Below are 18,050 nucleotides of genomic sequence, written 5' to 3' on the forward strand. Positions count from 1 at the left end.
AAAGAGTACAAGTGGGAATGGTTAAGTCCTGAACTAGGGTCTGCTATGGTAACTGAGAAGATAACAGCAGCCTTAATGATATGTGATATTTGGGCGATGAAGACAAAAATGGTAACATCACCAAGGGAAGTAATTTACTCACTCATCTGATAAACTGTTTGTGTACCTCTGAAATGCCAGACCCTGTACTAGCTGTTGGGATGGAGAATAAATATGCTGATGATTTGGGGAAGATGGAATAGGTTAGATCATGAATGTCTTTTCAGAAAGTTTAGTCCTGTAGGAAACAGGTCTGGGTCAAAGGTGAACATATAGATTCTGGTCCTGGTGGTGGAAGGTCAAACAATAAAAGTAAACACATGTGTAAATAGGAGAGGCAAGCAGGAGGTATAAAGGTCCAGTGAAAATATCTGTTGCTCAAACAGTTTAGCAAATAAGAGATGAAGACAAGAAAAGTATCAGAGAGAAAAGTATGTGTTTGGACAAAGTCAATCTGTTAGGATGAAAATCAGGTTCATTTCTATGAAGAAAAAATAGCTGCTGTTCTTGTTTAAGTCTTTAACCTGACAACTTATGCGAAACTTTCAAACGCCCCCAGTAATGGTCTTAAGAACAGGATTACTAAAGAAAACAAGGAACCATGGGATAAGGTGCAAAGAGCAAAGATTTCCTATAGATCAGATCTTGGGCAAGGCAAAGGTGTTGGGAGTGAAGGGGCCCCTAGATGAAGGCAAACAAAAGCTAAGTTCCTGGACTTTACTTTCCTCACCTGGTTCCAGGCACTTAAAAAAAAAAGAAAATTAAAGACTGAAACTGTCATTGGACTATGGAGGAAAAAAGAACTGATAATAAGAGGTGCCCAAAATTGAGATTTCCACTGCATTTATGTGACTGAAAAAAAATCTGAGACTTTAGAGTGGGGTCCCAGACACAAGCAAAAGTGAACAAGTCCATGCTCTTCTGTTTCAGCTCCCTTACTCAATGACACTCTGAACATCATTGTGGATAACAACTGGGAAAATGATGGAAAAACAGAAAAAGTGATAGGAAATGCAAGAGCCAAACCTGAAAGGATATATAATAACATCATCTGTATATAAAAACATCTGTGTAAATGATAGGATCAGAGGCAGCAAATCTGAAAATAACTTGGGAAGTTAGGTTTTTTTTGTTGTTGTTGTTTGGTGATATTTAAATATTTCTATTCGGTGTACAGTTGTATAGTTGATTAAAAAATACAACTGATAAGAATTCTGTAAATTAAGGTAAAAATGAAATAATGTAGAAAGAAGATTCTAGAACATTCAGGCGGTAACCTCATGTTCCATGAGGACTGGAACATGGCTGATTTGTTTGCTGCAGTATCCCCGATGTCTAACAGACTCCTCAGTACAAAATGGTGCACAATAAACATTTGCTAAATGAATTAAAAACCAACGAACCAACAGCATTATCCTTCAGTGATTAGTAGATATGTATTATATAAGGCAACCAGATGCAAAGAGAAACAAGCCACCCGAAGTCGAAGAAGTCAATGAAATAAAGACATCTAACCTATCTTCAGAGGAAGTATCGGTTCTTGGAGCAGTCCTAAGAGTTACAAGTATAGCAACAAGAGCTAACATTACTGAGAAAAGTATGTGTTGTACCAAACACATTAAATGCTTTTAATAAATTTTCTCATTGAGCCCTCCTGAAAACCCTCTGCAAGGGGCACTGATGACATCCTCATTTTTCAATACGGAAACTGAGGCACAAAAAGGCTAAAGACTTTCTCCAGATCTTCCATCTAGCAAGTGTTGAAGCTGAGACTGTATCCTGTCAGTCTGGCTCCAGAGTCTGGCTGGCAATCACCTTATTCCACAGGAATCATCCTCACAGGTCCCATCCCCTTGCAAAGGTCAGTCTCTCACCTGGGCAGCACAGATGCTGTACTGGGTAAACATGGCTTCATACAAGGCCATCAGGCCACTCTGTCCAGCAGCTGCACAGGCTCGGGCTTCTAAGACTGGAATTGCCTGTAACATGCCAACAGACAAGGTGTGGTTGGGAGGGTGGGGAGGAGGCCTAAGGGACCCTGTTATAGGGGGTGGGGAAGCCACACTCACCATCTCTTTCAGGTGGTTCTGCCCTGAGTGTAGGGCCTGCCTTACGCTCTGAGACAGAAGGATTTCATGGCGCAAGCGTTGCTTCCCAAAGGCTACAGCTCCACTTGTCACCAGCATCATCTCTCGGCCTTGATTCTGCAGCACTGACACCTGACGATGACGAAGGAAAAGGCACAAGTCCCTGTAATATCTCTTTCCTCTCATCACAAGAGATTCAGGCAGGGTAGACTAATGAGTGGATCCCAAGTGCCGGCTTATAGATCAGCACTGGGCTGGCTCTGGAAGAAATCTCCCAGGTTGTGTGATAAAAATACAGAGTTCTACACATTTCCTCAAATCTGATAAATAGATGGCAGACAGAAATGACAAGCTTTAATAACGGGATTCTGGTATGCATCCAGGTTTGGTACCGACAGGACTTGAAGAAACATAGAAGAGTCTATAATGTGGAAGGCCTAGCTGTTTGAGGAAATGAAGCCCAGAACACAAGTTTGGAGCCAGGAAATGCAACATAAACTTGGCAGATGGCTTCTCAAATTCTAAGGCATGCCCTGGGGAGATGGCACGTCTGACTCTCGTGGGCTGCCTCTGGCTAGACCAGGGACAGATGCTGCTGCTCTTCTGCGCGGTCTGCCTGAAACAGTGCTGGTTACTTTGTTTCCCACCTAGGAGGGATCCACATGAGAGAATCAGAGTCGATATTCCTAACCTGTCCATTCCTCCTGATGCTTGAACACTAAAACCTGAATCAGGAACTTATGAGACAGCTACGATAAATCATAATCTAAAAAATTTATTTCTTACACAACATAGTAAATCAACTGTACTTTAATAAATTTTTTTGAAATGAGAAAAAACTTTTTATCATAGAAAATTTCATACTTAGGCAAAGTGGTAAGAATTAAATAATAAATTTCTGTAGATTCATGACCCAGTTTCAGCAATTGTCTCTTATGGCCAATTTTTCACTCTCCAATATTCCTTTTATAGCTCCATTGTTATTTTAATATGAATCCCAGACTCCAGACACATTATTTGCTGGTCTGCAAATATTTCTGAAAGTAATTGCTAAAATACAGGGTAAATGCATATATCCACAAAACTAAACTTATTATCTAAAATATTTCAATAATTCTCTAATATCAAATATCCAGTCAGTGTTTTACATTTCCCCACTGTTTTAAGCTTGCTCAAATTGAGATGCAAATTAAGCCCACACACTGCAATTAGTTGAAGGGTCTCTTAATTCATTTTTAATCCATAGGTTTCCCTCTATCATTTTCTTCCCTTGTAATTGTTCGTTAAAGAAACTGGGTTGTCCTTCAAGGTTTCTCAACCTTGACTTTCCTGCTTCTACCCCTGTGATACAGTTTAATGCTGTATTCTCTTTGCTGCAAACTGCTGTTAGGTATGGAGGTTTGATCTTTTTTGTCAAGAATTCTTTACATGTCATGGTGTCCATCAAGGGGATATAGAAGGCCTGCACATCTTTCTGTGATGTTAGTTACTATTGATGACCATCATCAAGAGTGGTTAATTCATTACGGGCTACACTGAAATTCTAATCCACTCATTTCTCCCCTATTTAAAGGCCGGAATACTTCCATAAAGGGAAACTTTCCTTCATCAACTATTTGGCTACCTTGAGGTATGATTTATATGTGAAAGGCAGCACAGATCTGTCTTTCCCTTTATTCACCAGTTTCCTAAATGAGTAGGCTCTCTGGAATCCTTCAAAAGTAACCAATGAATATTTTTTAAAGTATCACTGTCATTCATAGATTTAAATATATTTCACGTGCTTAAATTCAGTGCAATAATTATCGATATTCAGATATTCTCATCTGTGGCCAATGAAATCCACTTTAAGTTGGCTCCTGAGTCTACCTAACGTGATCAGATCCTTGGACAAGACAGTGGACTCCATATGTCAGGACTGCCCTGGCCTAGAAAACTGTTCCTTAAGGTCCATGTGTGTCCCTAGAAGGAGAGCTGGCAATCTAAGCAAACCATTACCAGGTTCTCCCCACTGCATCAAGTTTCTCCTTTGCTCAAAATCTTCAATCTTCCTTTTAGGCACAAACCCAATTTGTCCACCCAGCGTCAAAGCCTTAACGAATGGAATTAGACACATTCTCCCTGAGGAAATCCCCTCCACTGCCTTCAAGCTCAGCTCCCTCCCTGGCCCATCAGCCAAACTCATTCCTGCTTTTGTTTCCTGTCTGGAGACCACTCCTGGAGCCTCCCTGTTCCCAGGACCACCAGGCTACACAATTCCAGGGGCACCATTCACAATGTGCACTTAGCAGCATGGAACACTTCTCTTTGCTGCTTCAAATCCTGTCAGTCACAAAGGCTCACCGTGAGGCTCATCCCTCTGAGGAAGTTCCAGCAGTGACCACACTTTCATCCGACCTTCCCACCTCCAGACCTGTCAGTACCTCTCATTTGGGTTCTCTCATCTGGATATGGTCCGCCTTGAACAATCACCTAATTATTTGGGGAGTCCCAGTTTATTCTGGTTTCCCGAGGGGAGAGACTACAGTTAGAGGCAGCCCTCTATTTACACTGGGACCAAACTCTGTCTCCAGATTGAATTACCAAGAGATTTGTGCAAGGAATCTTGGCTGTGGAAGGCCTCAAAGCAGAAGTAGCCCTTTGATAAACATTTGTTAAACTGAATTGAACTGAGGGATTCAATCTGAAAGGCAGATCTCATGATAAAATGCTTAGAACAGAAAACATATGATGAAAATTCCATCAAGTTTCAGCAGTATTCTAATACCCACTTCAGTAAAAATGTTTTTTAAAACTGAAAACATAGCTATGGAAGACAGAGCTGAGTTACAGCTAGGACAGAAAAACTCCAGCTTTATCTCAAGGATATTTGGATGTCTAGGTTTTTGACTCTTGGTCAAGAGTTGACAAACTATGACCTGCAGGTCAACTCTGACCTGCGCCTGTTTTTGGAAACAAAGTTTTATCAGAACACAGCCACACTTGTTGTTCACTTACATACTGTCTAAGGTTGCTTCTGTGGTACAATGGTATGTGAGTAGTTGAGACGGACACTGAACGGCTTACAGTGAGTAACACATTCAGTACTGGTCTTTTACAGGAAAACTTTGCTGATCCCTGCACTCCCAGAAAAAGATACGGGTAGTGGGATTTGTGATGTGATGTTTAAAGTCCAAAACTCACATGTTGACCCCTTAAGGTCAGTTTCTTTACTGATAAACTATCAGCGGTCAGTCTGGTAAAAAATTCCCACTGAAAATTCTGCTTTGAGGCCTTGCAAAGCCAAGATTCCTTGCACAGATCTCCTGGTGATTCAATCTGGAAATAGTATGTCCTGTGGAGATAAGGACCCTGGGGGGCTTGTGCACAGGATTTCTCTCAGCCCCTCAATGCTTGCTTCCCTTCCCTTCTGTGGCCTTGCATCCCTCTGCCTTTAAATGAAAGTCTTATATGGGTATTCTCTGTGGAGTCTGGTGAGTCTTTTCAAATATTTGAACTTCAGAAATATTTGCAATGACAGCTCCTACTTATTTCAAAATTACTGGGCTAATTTAAAAAGATAAAGCCTAGCAAAAAGTGGGGGGAAGCTCAATATTCACACAAATCCAGAGTTGGATACTCAACTCTGACTACGACTACGACTAACCCTAATTTAAAAACTTTAAAAACACAGAGGGGTGAGCGCCATCCCATCTTCACTTATTAAGCAGCTGAGTGTGAAGCCCAGGCATCGCCAAGCCCCTCGGTGATTTTAATATGCAGCCAGGATTAAGAACTACTGACATACACAGCTCCTTCTCCCCAAGAAGCCTGAGGGATGAACTGCACGAAATCAACTCCGCTCCTTGACATTCCCGCTGCTTGCCCTGGGATGCTGTCTCCTGGTGGCACCTTCTTCAGGAAAGGGAGTTTTCAGATTGGGTTAAATCTACTGTAGTCAAATGAGGATTATTTTTATAAGCTAAGAAATCTGAAATGACAGCTTAAAAAATGGACTTTGTTTTAGTTCAGCTGAATTTTCCATCTTGGGAATTACCTGCTCAACAATAGATGCCAGGCGGCCCAGGGCCAGGCCACATTCATCCCCTCGGGTCACCACGGCACTTCCGAGTTTCACCACAATTCTCTTTGCATGCTTCAGCTCACTGCGGTGGGCAAAAGACTTGCCATGTGTACGACTGAGGGGCACAGTGATAAAGGGGATGTTGCTCCAAGAACGGACATGTCTGATGGCTGAGGGCTGAATACGACCTGCAGAATCCAAAGTCAAATGCAAGAAAAAAAGAGAAATACGCGATATAATTTCTCATTGAAAATATGCGTGCAAAATAGTAACCAGTTCAGCCATCAAAAAATAGTTTTACCATTCTCAACTGAAGAAAACCAGTATATCAAAAGCCACATCAAGCATGTTTTAGTCCAATATTGTGTGGAGTTTGTATCCAGTACACATGTACACGCCAATATTGTTTGTCAAGAATTTAAACAATCTTTCCTGAAGACATGTTGGCAAAATGTATTAAAAACCTTAAAAATATTCACATCTTTGATTCAGCAATTTCACGTTCAGGAAATTTATTCTAAGGAACTAATTAGAGATAGAGACAAAGAAATTTATCAGCAGGCTATTCATCAGCATTATTTATAATAGGAAAAATCAGAAGCAGAGTAAATGTTCAAAAACAGGCAGAAAGATTTAACATTTTTAGAATTTTTAATAATATGGGAAAATGGTCATGATATGTTGTTTCACATACATTTTTAAATGCATACAAAAAGGTAAATAAATAAAAATATTAATCTCACTTTATCTCATGATGATATTATGGGTGACTTATTTTTCTTTATTCTTATCTATGTTTTCCAAACTTATGCAGCAAAAATGTATTGCTTTCATAACCAGAAAAATATGTGTGCTTTTAAAGAAACCACACTGCTATAAGTCTGATTAGCTAAGACAATATAAAGTAACTGGTATAAGTAATAAAGAATCATAACTAATCTCCCTCTAAATTTTCTCTCAAATATGGCAGCAAGAATTCAGATGTCTGTAACAAGGATACAAGAAACTGGATAGCTTTCTGAAGTAATGTTGGAGTCAGATCCTTCTTTGTATCCCTGTGGACATCTGCCCCTAATCAATTCTTTCCTGATGCTTCTTGTAACACTGAACAAGATTTCTAAGACACCAAACAAAAACAAACAAATAAACAACCCCCAAAAGAATCCTCACCACAACAAAAACAAAAAACTTGATTAAAATGCTGAAAATAAGTCACACCTGAACATCAGGCACTGACCCTCCTTATCACTTCTCGTGAATCCAACTTCCTGCTGACTGCCTTCCCTCACAGAGTTCTCTACATATCACCACAGACCTTAATAAATACTGGAATGAGTTACCACTTTTCAGACTATTCTTCTATAATTCTATTATTACAGAGTAACCTCCTTCACTTGAATCAACTACTCTTACCTCCCTTTATATTTACAGACAGATTTCTCAGAATTTCTCTATCCAGTGCCTCTATCTCCCAACTACTGACTCCTCTAACTGTAACTGAGCATCAGCTGTCTCTGTCTACACTACATAAATTAGGGTAAAGCAGGCAGATCCCTATCCTCATGGACTGGAAGATCACTGTGTTTCTCTTCCCTCTCTACCTCCTTCACACACAAACATGACAAAGAACATTTTAAATGAAGTCATGAAGAGTCCTTTCTCTCCTCTCTTAACCATTTCTTTAAGTGACAATGTTTCAGATCTGTGGCGATTAAAGAAAGACAATATGGTCTTTTTTCACAACAGACTTGCAGTCTGGTTTCCAGCAGACAGCTGCACAGTAAGCCCATCAGCTGGGATAGAACTGGAGCTTGACACTCTTGCTGGACCTGTTCCTGGTGAGGGAGTCCTAGGACCCAAAGGACCAGTGTGTTGCGGGGGCTGTTCCCTGGACAGCTTTTTCTTCATCAGGTTGGTCGATATAGGTACCCTGGCCTAGTGTTCAAGGATACTATCCTAAGCCATACACACACCTGAGTCTAAGCATAAAAGCTGTATACCTGATAGTCTTGGCCCCACTGACCTGATGGAGGAAGGGGTGTAGAGGGAGAGACTTACTCTCCTGGCGTTTGGAACTGTGATCGTCAGTGGCTGTATGCAGCGCTCAGAGCTGTACCATGTCGCATGCATCTCTCTTGACAGCTCTCAAGGCCTGGTGGCCACTTTTCTCTCCTGTGCATTGTAGGACATGTCCTGGCCTAGAGAAGTGCTGCGCATGGGTGGGGCAACCTGAGAGGGCACCTCAGGGACACAGGTAGTGGCAAGCAGGTAAGTCCTAGCAAGCCAGGTTAGCATAAATGAAACTCCTGATCCACAGTCTGTATCAGCATGGCTGAGGAGGGTGGCATGGCTTGGTGCCAGGCAGTCAAGGGTCACTCTGGCGACAGGCAACTGGATCACAGCACATCAGGTTTAAGGAAAGGTTCAAGAAGAGGGCACATCTATGAACAAGGTTTTTAGCAAATAAAAGCTTGGTCACATCCAGTGGGCTCCGCACCAAGGAGCATTCTATGGGGCCCAGGGCTTTCCCAGGTTTCCTATTCTGTGACAATGCAGTCACCCTTCTAGATTGATCCCATCTTCCTTGAGGACATTTTTTATGTTCTGCAGTGTATTATACTTTTTGGGGTTCATACGAAGGACTGAGAAGGCCTTGATTAGTTAGCAAAAATCCACAGCTTCTGAATAGGTAATCTCTTCCCATCTTCTAAGGACCTTTAGGCCCCAAAGAAAAGCCATCTACTCCTGTTAAGGATAAAGGGATACCAAGGTACATATGTATACACATGTGCTGGGGGGAGGGGTTGCCCATATTCATCAAAAGTGCCACGAATCACACTTCAAGGGAGAAGCCCTTTAGCTTTTCAGCATCAGAGTCCTAATACTCAGTAATGAGGCTGTGTTTCAGGCCTGAACAGGAAGGGACCTGGACATGGTTTCTATCTCCCTTCCTGCCCTTCTACTTTCCTCTGTTTGTATCTATATGCTTTCTCATTTGCCTTTTCTCTTTTTTGCTCTTATGCTCATCATGGTCAGTGAACATGGGGCTCCAGAAATAACTGAATACAAAGAAAAATCTAGGGATAAGATCACAAAGTGTCTCCTGTGAATGAGTCTAATAAGAATAAACAATAATATCAACAATAAAAACCCTAAAGTGAATACTTACTATATACCAGGAACTGTGTTAAAACTATTCCTACACCTTATACAGAGGAACAGGAAATATGAAGGGAGTGTCTGACTCTGGAGTCAGACTTCCTGGGTTGGAATCTCAACTCCTTCACTTACTTGCTGTTACTTCATTTTCCTCATAAGGTTTCTGTGGAGGATGCAATGAGTTAATGCATGAACAGGGACTGGCACAAAGTAAACACTTAATAAATATTAGGTAATATATAAAAATGTGTTAGCTATGACTATCATCATCATCATCTTTCTGAATTCTCATGAGTTAAGACTCAGGAGTTAGGTATTACTACGCGTGAGTTTTTATTATTCAGTTCAGTTCAGTCGCTCAGTGTGTACAACTCTTTGCGATCCCATGGACTGCAGCACGCCAGTCCATCACCAACTCCCGGAGTTTACTCAAACTCATGCCCATTGAATCGGTGATGCCATCCAACCATATCATCCTCTGTTGTCCCTTTCTCCTCCCGCCTTCAATCTTAGCCTCATTTTATACATAAGGTAGCTGCGGCTCAGAGAAGCTGAGTAACTTATCAGCATTATCAGACTGCAAAAACGGCCACAATACGTGAAGCTGTTCCCATCCACAGGTGGAATCTATTTTCTCCTCTCCTGGCCCTATGACTTGCTTTGACCAATACAGTGCAGCAGAGCCTAGCTGTTTGCAACACTGTTTATAAGCCTGTTTTAACTTTGGCGAGATCCAATTTATCAGTTTTCACTTTATGGGCTGTACATGCGTGCTAAGTCTCTCTAGTCGTGACCTACTGTTTTCTACAAGCCTGTTTAAAACACGCCTGGCTCTGTATAAACTCTGAGCTTAGGTCGCAGAGACCCTGGCACTCCCAAGCTTGCTGTTCTTGGGAAGCACCATGTGAAGAAACCATGGATGGCCTGCTGTAGCATGGGAGACCATGCGGAACAGAGACGATCTGTCACCCCAGCAGATTCCCCCCAGCCTTCAACAATCAACCCTGACCTGAGCCAATGTTGAGAGCTGACAAGGACATGGAACCACTGTGTAGCTGAGCCTGATCCAAAATGCCAGCTCATGGAATTGTGACCTAAATCCATAGCTGTGGTCACTAAGTAAGTAGCAAAGGTAGTTTTCAAACACAGGGAGCCTAGTTTCAGACCCTCAGCTTTTAAACTTTACACTCTTCTTTGCATGAAAGCTTCTCTTGTGGCTCAGACGGTAAAGAATCTGCCTGCAATGTGGGAGATACAGGTTTGATCCCTGGGTCAGGAAGATCCCTTGGAGAAAGAAATAGCAAACCACTCCAGTGTTCCTGCCTAGAGAATTTTATGGACAGAGGAGCCTGGTGGGCTACAGCCCATGGGGTCGCAAAGAGTTAGACATGACTGAACAACTATACTTGCATGAATGGGAAACAGATTTTTCCAATGGTGATAAGCTTGATTAGCTGGTAAGCAAGTCCTCTTGCAGAAAGGTCTTGAGATTTGTTGATAACATTTAGGTGTTATCAAGGAGACAAGTAATTCAAAATATCATAAACAGCCTTTGTAACTAGAACTCTATAAGCAAAAAAAAAAAAAGAATCTTGACCTAACTATCACACCTTATACAAATATTAATTCAAAATGGATCATGGGACTTCAATGTAACCACAAAACTTTTAGGAAAAAAAACACAGAAGAAAATCTTTAAGATCTAAGGCTATAAAAGAGTTCTCAGATTTGACCTCACAGGTACAATCCATGGGCTTCCCAGGTGGCTCAAGTGGTAAAGAAAGAATCTGCCTACCAACGCAGGAGATGCCAGTGACTCGGGTTCGATCCCTGGGTCAGGAAGATCCCCTGGAGGAGGGTATGGCAACCCACTCCAGTATTCTTGGGTGGAGAATCCTACGGACAGAGGAACCTGGTGGGCTACAGTCCATGGGGTAGAAAACAGTAGCTCATGAATATAGGGACTCAGCACACACATGCAATCCATTAAGTGAAAAACTGATAAATTGGGTCTCATCAAAGTTAAAAACACAAAGATCACTTCCCTCTATGAAAGACCCAGTTAAGGGACTGAAATGGCAAGCTACAAACTGGGAGAAAATATTTTCAAGGCACAAATCCAACCAAGGACTAGTATCTAGCAGACATTAAAAAACTCAAAGTTCAACAGTACAAAACCAAACAATCCAATGGCAAATAAGCACATGAAAAGATGCTCAATCTCATCAGCCAACAGGGAAAAGGAAAACCACAGTAAGATATCATTATATATCTATCAAAATGGATAACATAAAAAAGAGCGGCAATATCAGATGCTGTTGAGGATGAAGAGAAAGTAGATCACTCACACACTGCTGGTGTGAATGTAAAATGGTACAGCCACTGCAAAAACAGTTTGCCAATTTCTTATGAAACTACCTACCACACTGCATTGAGCAGCTTCACCTGCAAGCAACAAATTCTGGTGAATTCTCTTTTCATTTCCATTCTGTTATGAATATTTTCTAATTTTCCTTCTTATGGTTAGATATACCCATCATTTAAAAGTGGACATTTAATTTTCAAATACATGGGGTTTTTTAAGTATCTTTAATATTAATTTCTCATTTTGATACTAATTTCTCATTTAAATGTTTTCTTCTCTGCAATCATCCTCTGTGTTTTTTCAGTCTTCTAACTTTATTGAGGCTTTCAATGGCTTTCAGGGTGATCTCTTTTGTCACACTACACTTGAAAACATGTGAGTTATTTTCAAATATCTTTTGATATTGATTTCTAACAGAATTCCATAGAGATAAGAGAACAGACTCTGTATGATTTAAATACCTTTAGACTATGAACTTTTTGCACCTTGTTTTATATCCCTGGATATCTTTCAGCGTCTCCTAGTTATAGTCTATGGGAACTTGAACAGGATTTGTATCCTACTATTCTGTGAAAATTGTGTAAATCTTAATTACGTTGAATTCATTCATGGTGCTTTTCAGGCGTACCATATCCTTCTACTTTTCTGTATATTCACTCTATTAATTTTTAAGAGTGATATTAAAACTCCAACTAAAAATTTATCTACTTAAAAATTTTTTAAATATAATGGAACTACAAGTAACTTTGTTCTATATTTTCCAAGTCTCCTGTAAATGTGTTAAGCATACTTTCATAATTTAAAAAATAAAAAAGAGAGAGAAAAAAACTAACTACCACAGGCAACCAACATACAACCCGGAAACTGAACTACTGGACATTTATCCCAAATAACCACAACTATATTCACACAAAATCCTGTACACAAATGTTCACAGCAGTCTTATTCACCACAGACAAAGAAAGTAACCAGATGTCCTTCAGTGATGAATGGTTACACTAACTGTGGTACCCCCATACCACTAAATACTGTTCAGTCATAAAAATGAACAAAGTGATACAGACAACAAGAATCTCCAGAGATTTATGCTGAGTAAAAAAAGTCACCCCCAAAGGTCAGATACTGTATGATTTTATTTACATAACATTTAAAAATTATAAAAATGGAGAACAGATTATAGGCTGCCAAGGGTTAGGGACAGGAAGGGGGATGGCTAGGTAAGAGAAACTGAAGGATTCCATAGTGATGGAAATCTTAACCTACTTCTGTCCACATTGATACCCTGGTTGAGATACCGGGATAACTAGGTCTAAGTGCTCTCTTTGTATTCATTCTTAAAGCTGCAAGTCAATCTATAATTATCTCAAAATTAAATACTTCATTACAAAAAAAGGGAATGAACAAAAATAGCCTGCAAAAAATCTTGTGAGATTAAATAAAAGTAATATTTTATCTTTAAATCTTTTTAAATTTTGAGGTTTTTTTTTTACATGCCAGAAGCTATAAAATTAATGTACACAACTTCCTGAGTTTGCAGCTAAGTATACACCTGTGAAACCACTGCCATAATCTATGCCATAACCCGTCTATCCCCTCAAAAACTTTACTTTATTGATAAATACAAACACAGCATTTCAGCAGTATGCTGCTTCCCTGCTTACTGTCTTTGTCCAATTCTGCCAAATAACAGTTTTTTTCCTTTTTAAAACTTTGTTTTCAAACACTCTTGGATCAAACCTCCCACATACTTATGTTTCCTAGGATACCTACGAGATCTGGAGAGTACTGTGGACTGGACCCAGGGCAGGAGACGCTGAGGGAAGGACTGGAACCCAGAGCGGCAGACTTGACTCAACATGCTGTGAGGTGGTCACTGACCAAGGTATCTGCAGAATTCATTTTTTAAAAATAAATTATCAAAATACTAGATAGTTCATTTTACTTTCATCCACCTCCCCACACCGAGAGTAAAAGCTTGACTCTCCTGATCCAAATTCTTCTGTATTAGAGGAACTCCTACCTCTTCTACATACAGAAAAGAGAAAAAAACAAACGGCGCCCCAAGCTCTGACTCTACTCTTCCTTGTTTAGGACCATCTTAAGTTTTTTTTTTTCTGTTTGTTTTTAATAAATTTATTTCTCTTTTTTGGCTGCAGTAGGTCTTCACTGCTGTACATGGGCTTTCTCTGGTTGTGGCGAGTGGGGGTTACTCTTCATTGTAGTGCATGGACTACTCATTGTGGTGGCTTCTCTTGTTGGGAAGAGTGGGTTCTAGGCACGCAGGATGCATTACTTGTGGCATGCAGGCTCAGTAGTTGTGGTGCACAGACTTAGCTGCTTCGAGGCAGGAGGGATCTTCTTGGACCAGGGATCAAACCCATGTTCCCTGCATTGGCAGGTGGATTCTTAACTACTAGACCACCAGGGAAGTCCCAGGACCATCTCAGTTTTTATGGAAAAAAACGGGAACTAAATATTATGAATACTTTGAGTGACAATAAACATCTTCAAGGTATAATGTTTATCTACTGATATTAATCTTCACTACAATTTCTACACCATTAGGGAGTCTTCAACCAATCAAAACACAGATTCCATATTCCATAAGCAGCCACCTTTACCTTCCTTCTCTCATCTCCCAAAAGAACTCTGAAAACCACATATTTGAAATATCAGCTTGATCTCTGCTGACAAAAGGAGAGGGAGGAAAGGTCGGAGATGGAGGCTTTGTCTTTCTTCTTGCTGTCCAGAGGAATCCAAAGCATACTCTTCAATCCCTGGAGGGAGTGGCAACACCTGTAAATGGCTGGCATCTGGAACGACCCTGGGCACACCTCATGGAGGATGAACACACAGCTAGTTTTCAGAGCTGGGTTGTGGGTATTTTCCCATTGCAGGTCAAACTTAAGATTGTATAAAAAGAATAGTTTATTTCATAAAAAGGCAGGAGGCTTCTTCCTATGTGTGTGTATATTAATATATAAATATACTCACACAGAGACACTATGCCATTCATTATTTCAGCTCTTACACTACAGGGACATGGTTGTTTTCAGGAGATAAGAAAAATCCTTCATCTTGCTTCTGGGCCTCCTTTTAACTTCTGCTCTACGTGTTAACAGATATATTCCAACTCTCTTACACATGCCTCAAGGTGTTTAAACATGCCTAAAAAGACTAGCATTTTGCCCAAAAGTGAAGAGAAACAAGGAATAGTTAATATTCTTCAATTTATACTGCACAAAGGTTCAGAAAGAAGAGAGAAGAGACTGGCAGGACACATCTGTCATACAAAATATGCATCTACATAAGCAAGAGAAACTGTTAAGTGCTGTCTTTGTTGACTTCAGTGTTTGTGACAGTAAGGAAGGTTCCAAGAGAAAACTATCTGCATAACACTGAAGCATGCTATGAGGCCATGATCTATGTTTGCTGCTTATACAAATTCCTTCAGAAATTGCTGCTAAACAATTATTTATACATGAATTCACCAAAATAATTCTAGTAGAGCCAAAAGGGTAAAACAATCAAATAATGACCCTAAAATTCTAATTCCATCATCTTCACAAACCTTCCCCAGCAACCCTAGCATTCAAAGTTGGATATATTCCTACAGGTTAGTTTCCAACTGGTTCATGCTATTGCTGACTTTCTCAAAAGGATTATAAACTTCCCACCGAAGGCATGGTAAACATGGGAAACAATCAGGCTTTTTGCTTGCTAGCTGTGTGCCTTCCAATCTTTTAAAGTCTCAGTCTCCTCATCTGTAAACCAGGGACAATAACAATAGGACCTCCTGGAATTATTGTGAGAGAATGTAGTAATTGCGTTCCAAGAATGGAATGCCTGGATACAGGAGATGCTCAATAAACATCTACTCTCCTCCATCTGTCTTTTAGGCACTAATGTTATTATAGCTTACAACCACTTCCTTACTTCTTTCAGGACCTGTCACTGGAACAAAGAATTTCATAGTCTCTGATGGGCAGACATAGTCACAAATTATACTTATTGACTATTTATCTCTCTCTTATCTATGAAAAACCGAAAGCTCTAAATGTTTAAGGTCAGTCAGTTATCATGTTGAAGACTGATGTAGAAACCAGGCCTCCTGGCCTCTCCCATCACCTCTGCCTGACCCCGCCCTCACTGCAAAGGATAGTTTATCCTGCCAGAATTTATTATGCCCTCGTAAGATAGCTAGCTAATCCCAGGGAGCAAAGGGTATGTGTGTCTGTCTAGACCCCAGGTCATCAAATGAAAAGTTCCCATGTTTTGACTCAGGACATTTCTCAAGTACTTCTTTACAGGTTCTGAACAGATAGTCCTTATCTTACTTACTTGAATAGAGAACTGAACTTTAGTCTGAACAAACGTCGCCCAGAAATACAGGCTTGCTATATGGTTCACCAGTTAAAGACAAAGCCCCAATGATAAACCTCACCTCCTCTAGAGAGAGGAACGGAGATGGGGGAGGGGGGTGGATCTGGGTCCGCCCAGCCCTGATGAGCCACGGAAAGAATTATCCACAGACCTCCTGCCACACTGCAAAAGGCGTTCGTGAGCGAGCTCTCCTGCTGCGGGGTCGGGAGTGGTTATCGAGAGGGGATCACGAAGGCCCAGGCAGGCCGCGCGGGACTGCACACATAGGCCCCTGACAGCTGTGTGGGCAGTTACAAGCAGGGTGAAACCCCACCACGCATGCAGGTGCACTTGAAGCTGGTTCCGGGATCCCGGGCCGAGAAGGCATCAGGCGCTGGGTATTCAAGCTTCCATATGGATCAGTTTCTGCATCTGGGTGTATCCGAGGGGGTCGGGGAGTTCGAGTGCCCACATCCCCCGCAGCCCTCCAGCCTCCGCGCGCCCGCGTGTGGCGATGCAGCGCGCTCTGGGAGGCCCAGCCCGCCGCCATCCCTCCGCGCGCCCACACCCACTTACGGGTCCGACCCCCGTCACTCCGCTCCCGCTCAGGCCGCGCGCCCCCGCAGTCCCCACGGTAGCCCGTGACCCGGCGAGCACACCCTCCCTGGCCTCAGCCCGGGTGCCCCCTCAGCCCTCACGCAGGCGCCGGCACCTCGCCATCCCCGCCACCGTCCCCGCCTTCTTTGTGGCCCGCTCGTACCTGCCTCGCCTCAGCCGCTGGGCCCCACCACCCGGCCCGCACTCCACGCCACGCGTCTCTCGCGCCGGCTTACTCCCCTTTTTCTTCCGTCCACGTCCCGCAAGATGACGTTACGTCAGCAGCGCTGGAGTAAACCCAGGCCGCAAGGCCTCCGCTGTTGACGCGAGGAGGCTGGCTGACCCAGAGCTGCGCTGCGGCAATGGCGTAGGTGCGTTTGGAGAATCGAGCCAGCGCTCCACGTGGCGAGCCCCGCCCGCTGAGGCCCGCAGAGGCCAGGGGGCGGAGCCCGAGTGCTCTGTGTGAACGTCCACGTCCCATCGGCAGACCCGGACAGGGGCTACGGAGAGTCGCCCCTCGGACCTTTCGCGGGAGGCAGAAAGGACGCCTGGATTCCTCAGCTGCTGGTAGATCCCATACGATGTGTTTGCCAGTATTGATCGTTGTATCTCAGCCACATCTCGGAAATAGATTGGATCAGTTTGCACGTATTTGAGGATCTCGCACTCCAGGCAAAGTAATGCTGTTTAAATGGAAATATTTTGACAGAGATTAAATGATTTGCCCCCTAGTCGCCTGGAGCTTTTCCCAAGGGTCCCAGCCCAACTGTCCTTTAGCAAGGGCATTGGCGAGGCTACTGTATTTTAAAATAGTAGTATTTAATCCCTGACAGTTGGATTCACCCTTAAAATTAGAGTTCGGACTCTCTCCTTTTCTACTTGCAGTGTTTTCCTCAAAGGGCATGTTTCTGCATAGACAGGCCTAGACGTAGCGCTGGGCATGTAGGTCATTGGGGTTGGCAGAACACTTTGGTGGAGGTTTGTTAGGAAGGCATCTTGCCGGTTTGGGGTAGTTTCTGAGAACAATGCTGAGCCTATTCCTCATTCATTAAACTTTGGCTACTTTGTGGCAGGCATTCCCTAGGTTCGGAGGAAAACATGGTTACCTTATGGGAGAGACAGACATGTGAGCAAATGATTACACTATTTGATTAATGTTAGAGGAGGGGTGTCTGGGGATTCATGCAAGTCTTTGGAAAGAGTAGACATTCGAATTGGGGGAAGCGGGGAGCAGGATCGCAGGAGGAAGAGGGAATGGACTATCTGGAGGCAGGAGACGCCCTGTGAGGAGAGGCTACATGTGGGACGTGACAGGAGAGGTGTTTGGGGAGGGGGAGGGGGGCTTGTAAAATTTCTGTGACACACCAAAGAATTTGAA

At 42.3% G+C, this 18,050-nt stretch overlaps 1 protein-coding gene across 2 annotated transcripts in view; it reads right to left on the reverse strand.

Annotated features, from left to right (window-relative positions):
* ALDH18A1 (aldehyde dehydrogenase 18 family member A1) overlaps positions 1–17,100 on the reverse strand; it is a 40,841-nt gene extending 23,741 nt beyond the window's left edge. For both annotated transcript variants that reach the window (XM_069568156.1, XM_069568155.1), the window contains exons 1-5: positions 16,836–17,100; positions 13,484–13,599; positions 6,163–6,377; positions 2,109–2,258; positions 1,914–2,018 (exon numbers count right to left, since the gene is read on the reverse strand). In XM_069568156.1, coding sequence (XP_069424257.1) covers positions 1,914–2,018; positions 2,109–2,258; positions 6,163–6,377; positions 13,484–13,571 — 558 coding nt within the window. In that variant the 5' untranslated portion in view covers positions 13,572–13,599; positions 16,836–17,100. The remainder of the gene's footprint in view (positions 1–1,913; positions 2,019–2,108; positions 2,259–6,162; positions 6,378–13,483; positions 13,600–16,835) is intronic.
* Positions 17,101–18,050: the final 950 nt, after the last annotated feature.

Source organism: Ovis canadensis, chromosome 22 (genome assembly GCF_042477335.2).
Source record: "Ovis canadensis isolate MfBH-ARS-UI-01 breed Bighorn chromosome 22, ARS-UI_OviCan_v2, whole genome shotgun sequence".
In the NCBI taxonomy this organism is placed as follows: domain Eukaryota; kingdom Metazoa; phylum Chordata; class Mammalia; order Artiodactyla; family Bovidae; genus Ovis; species Ovis canadensis.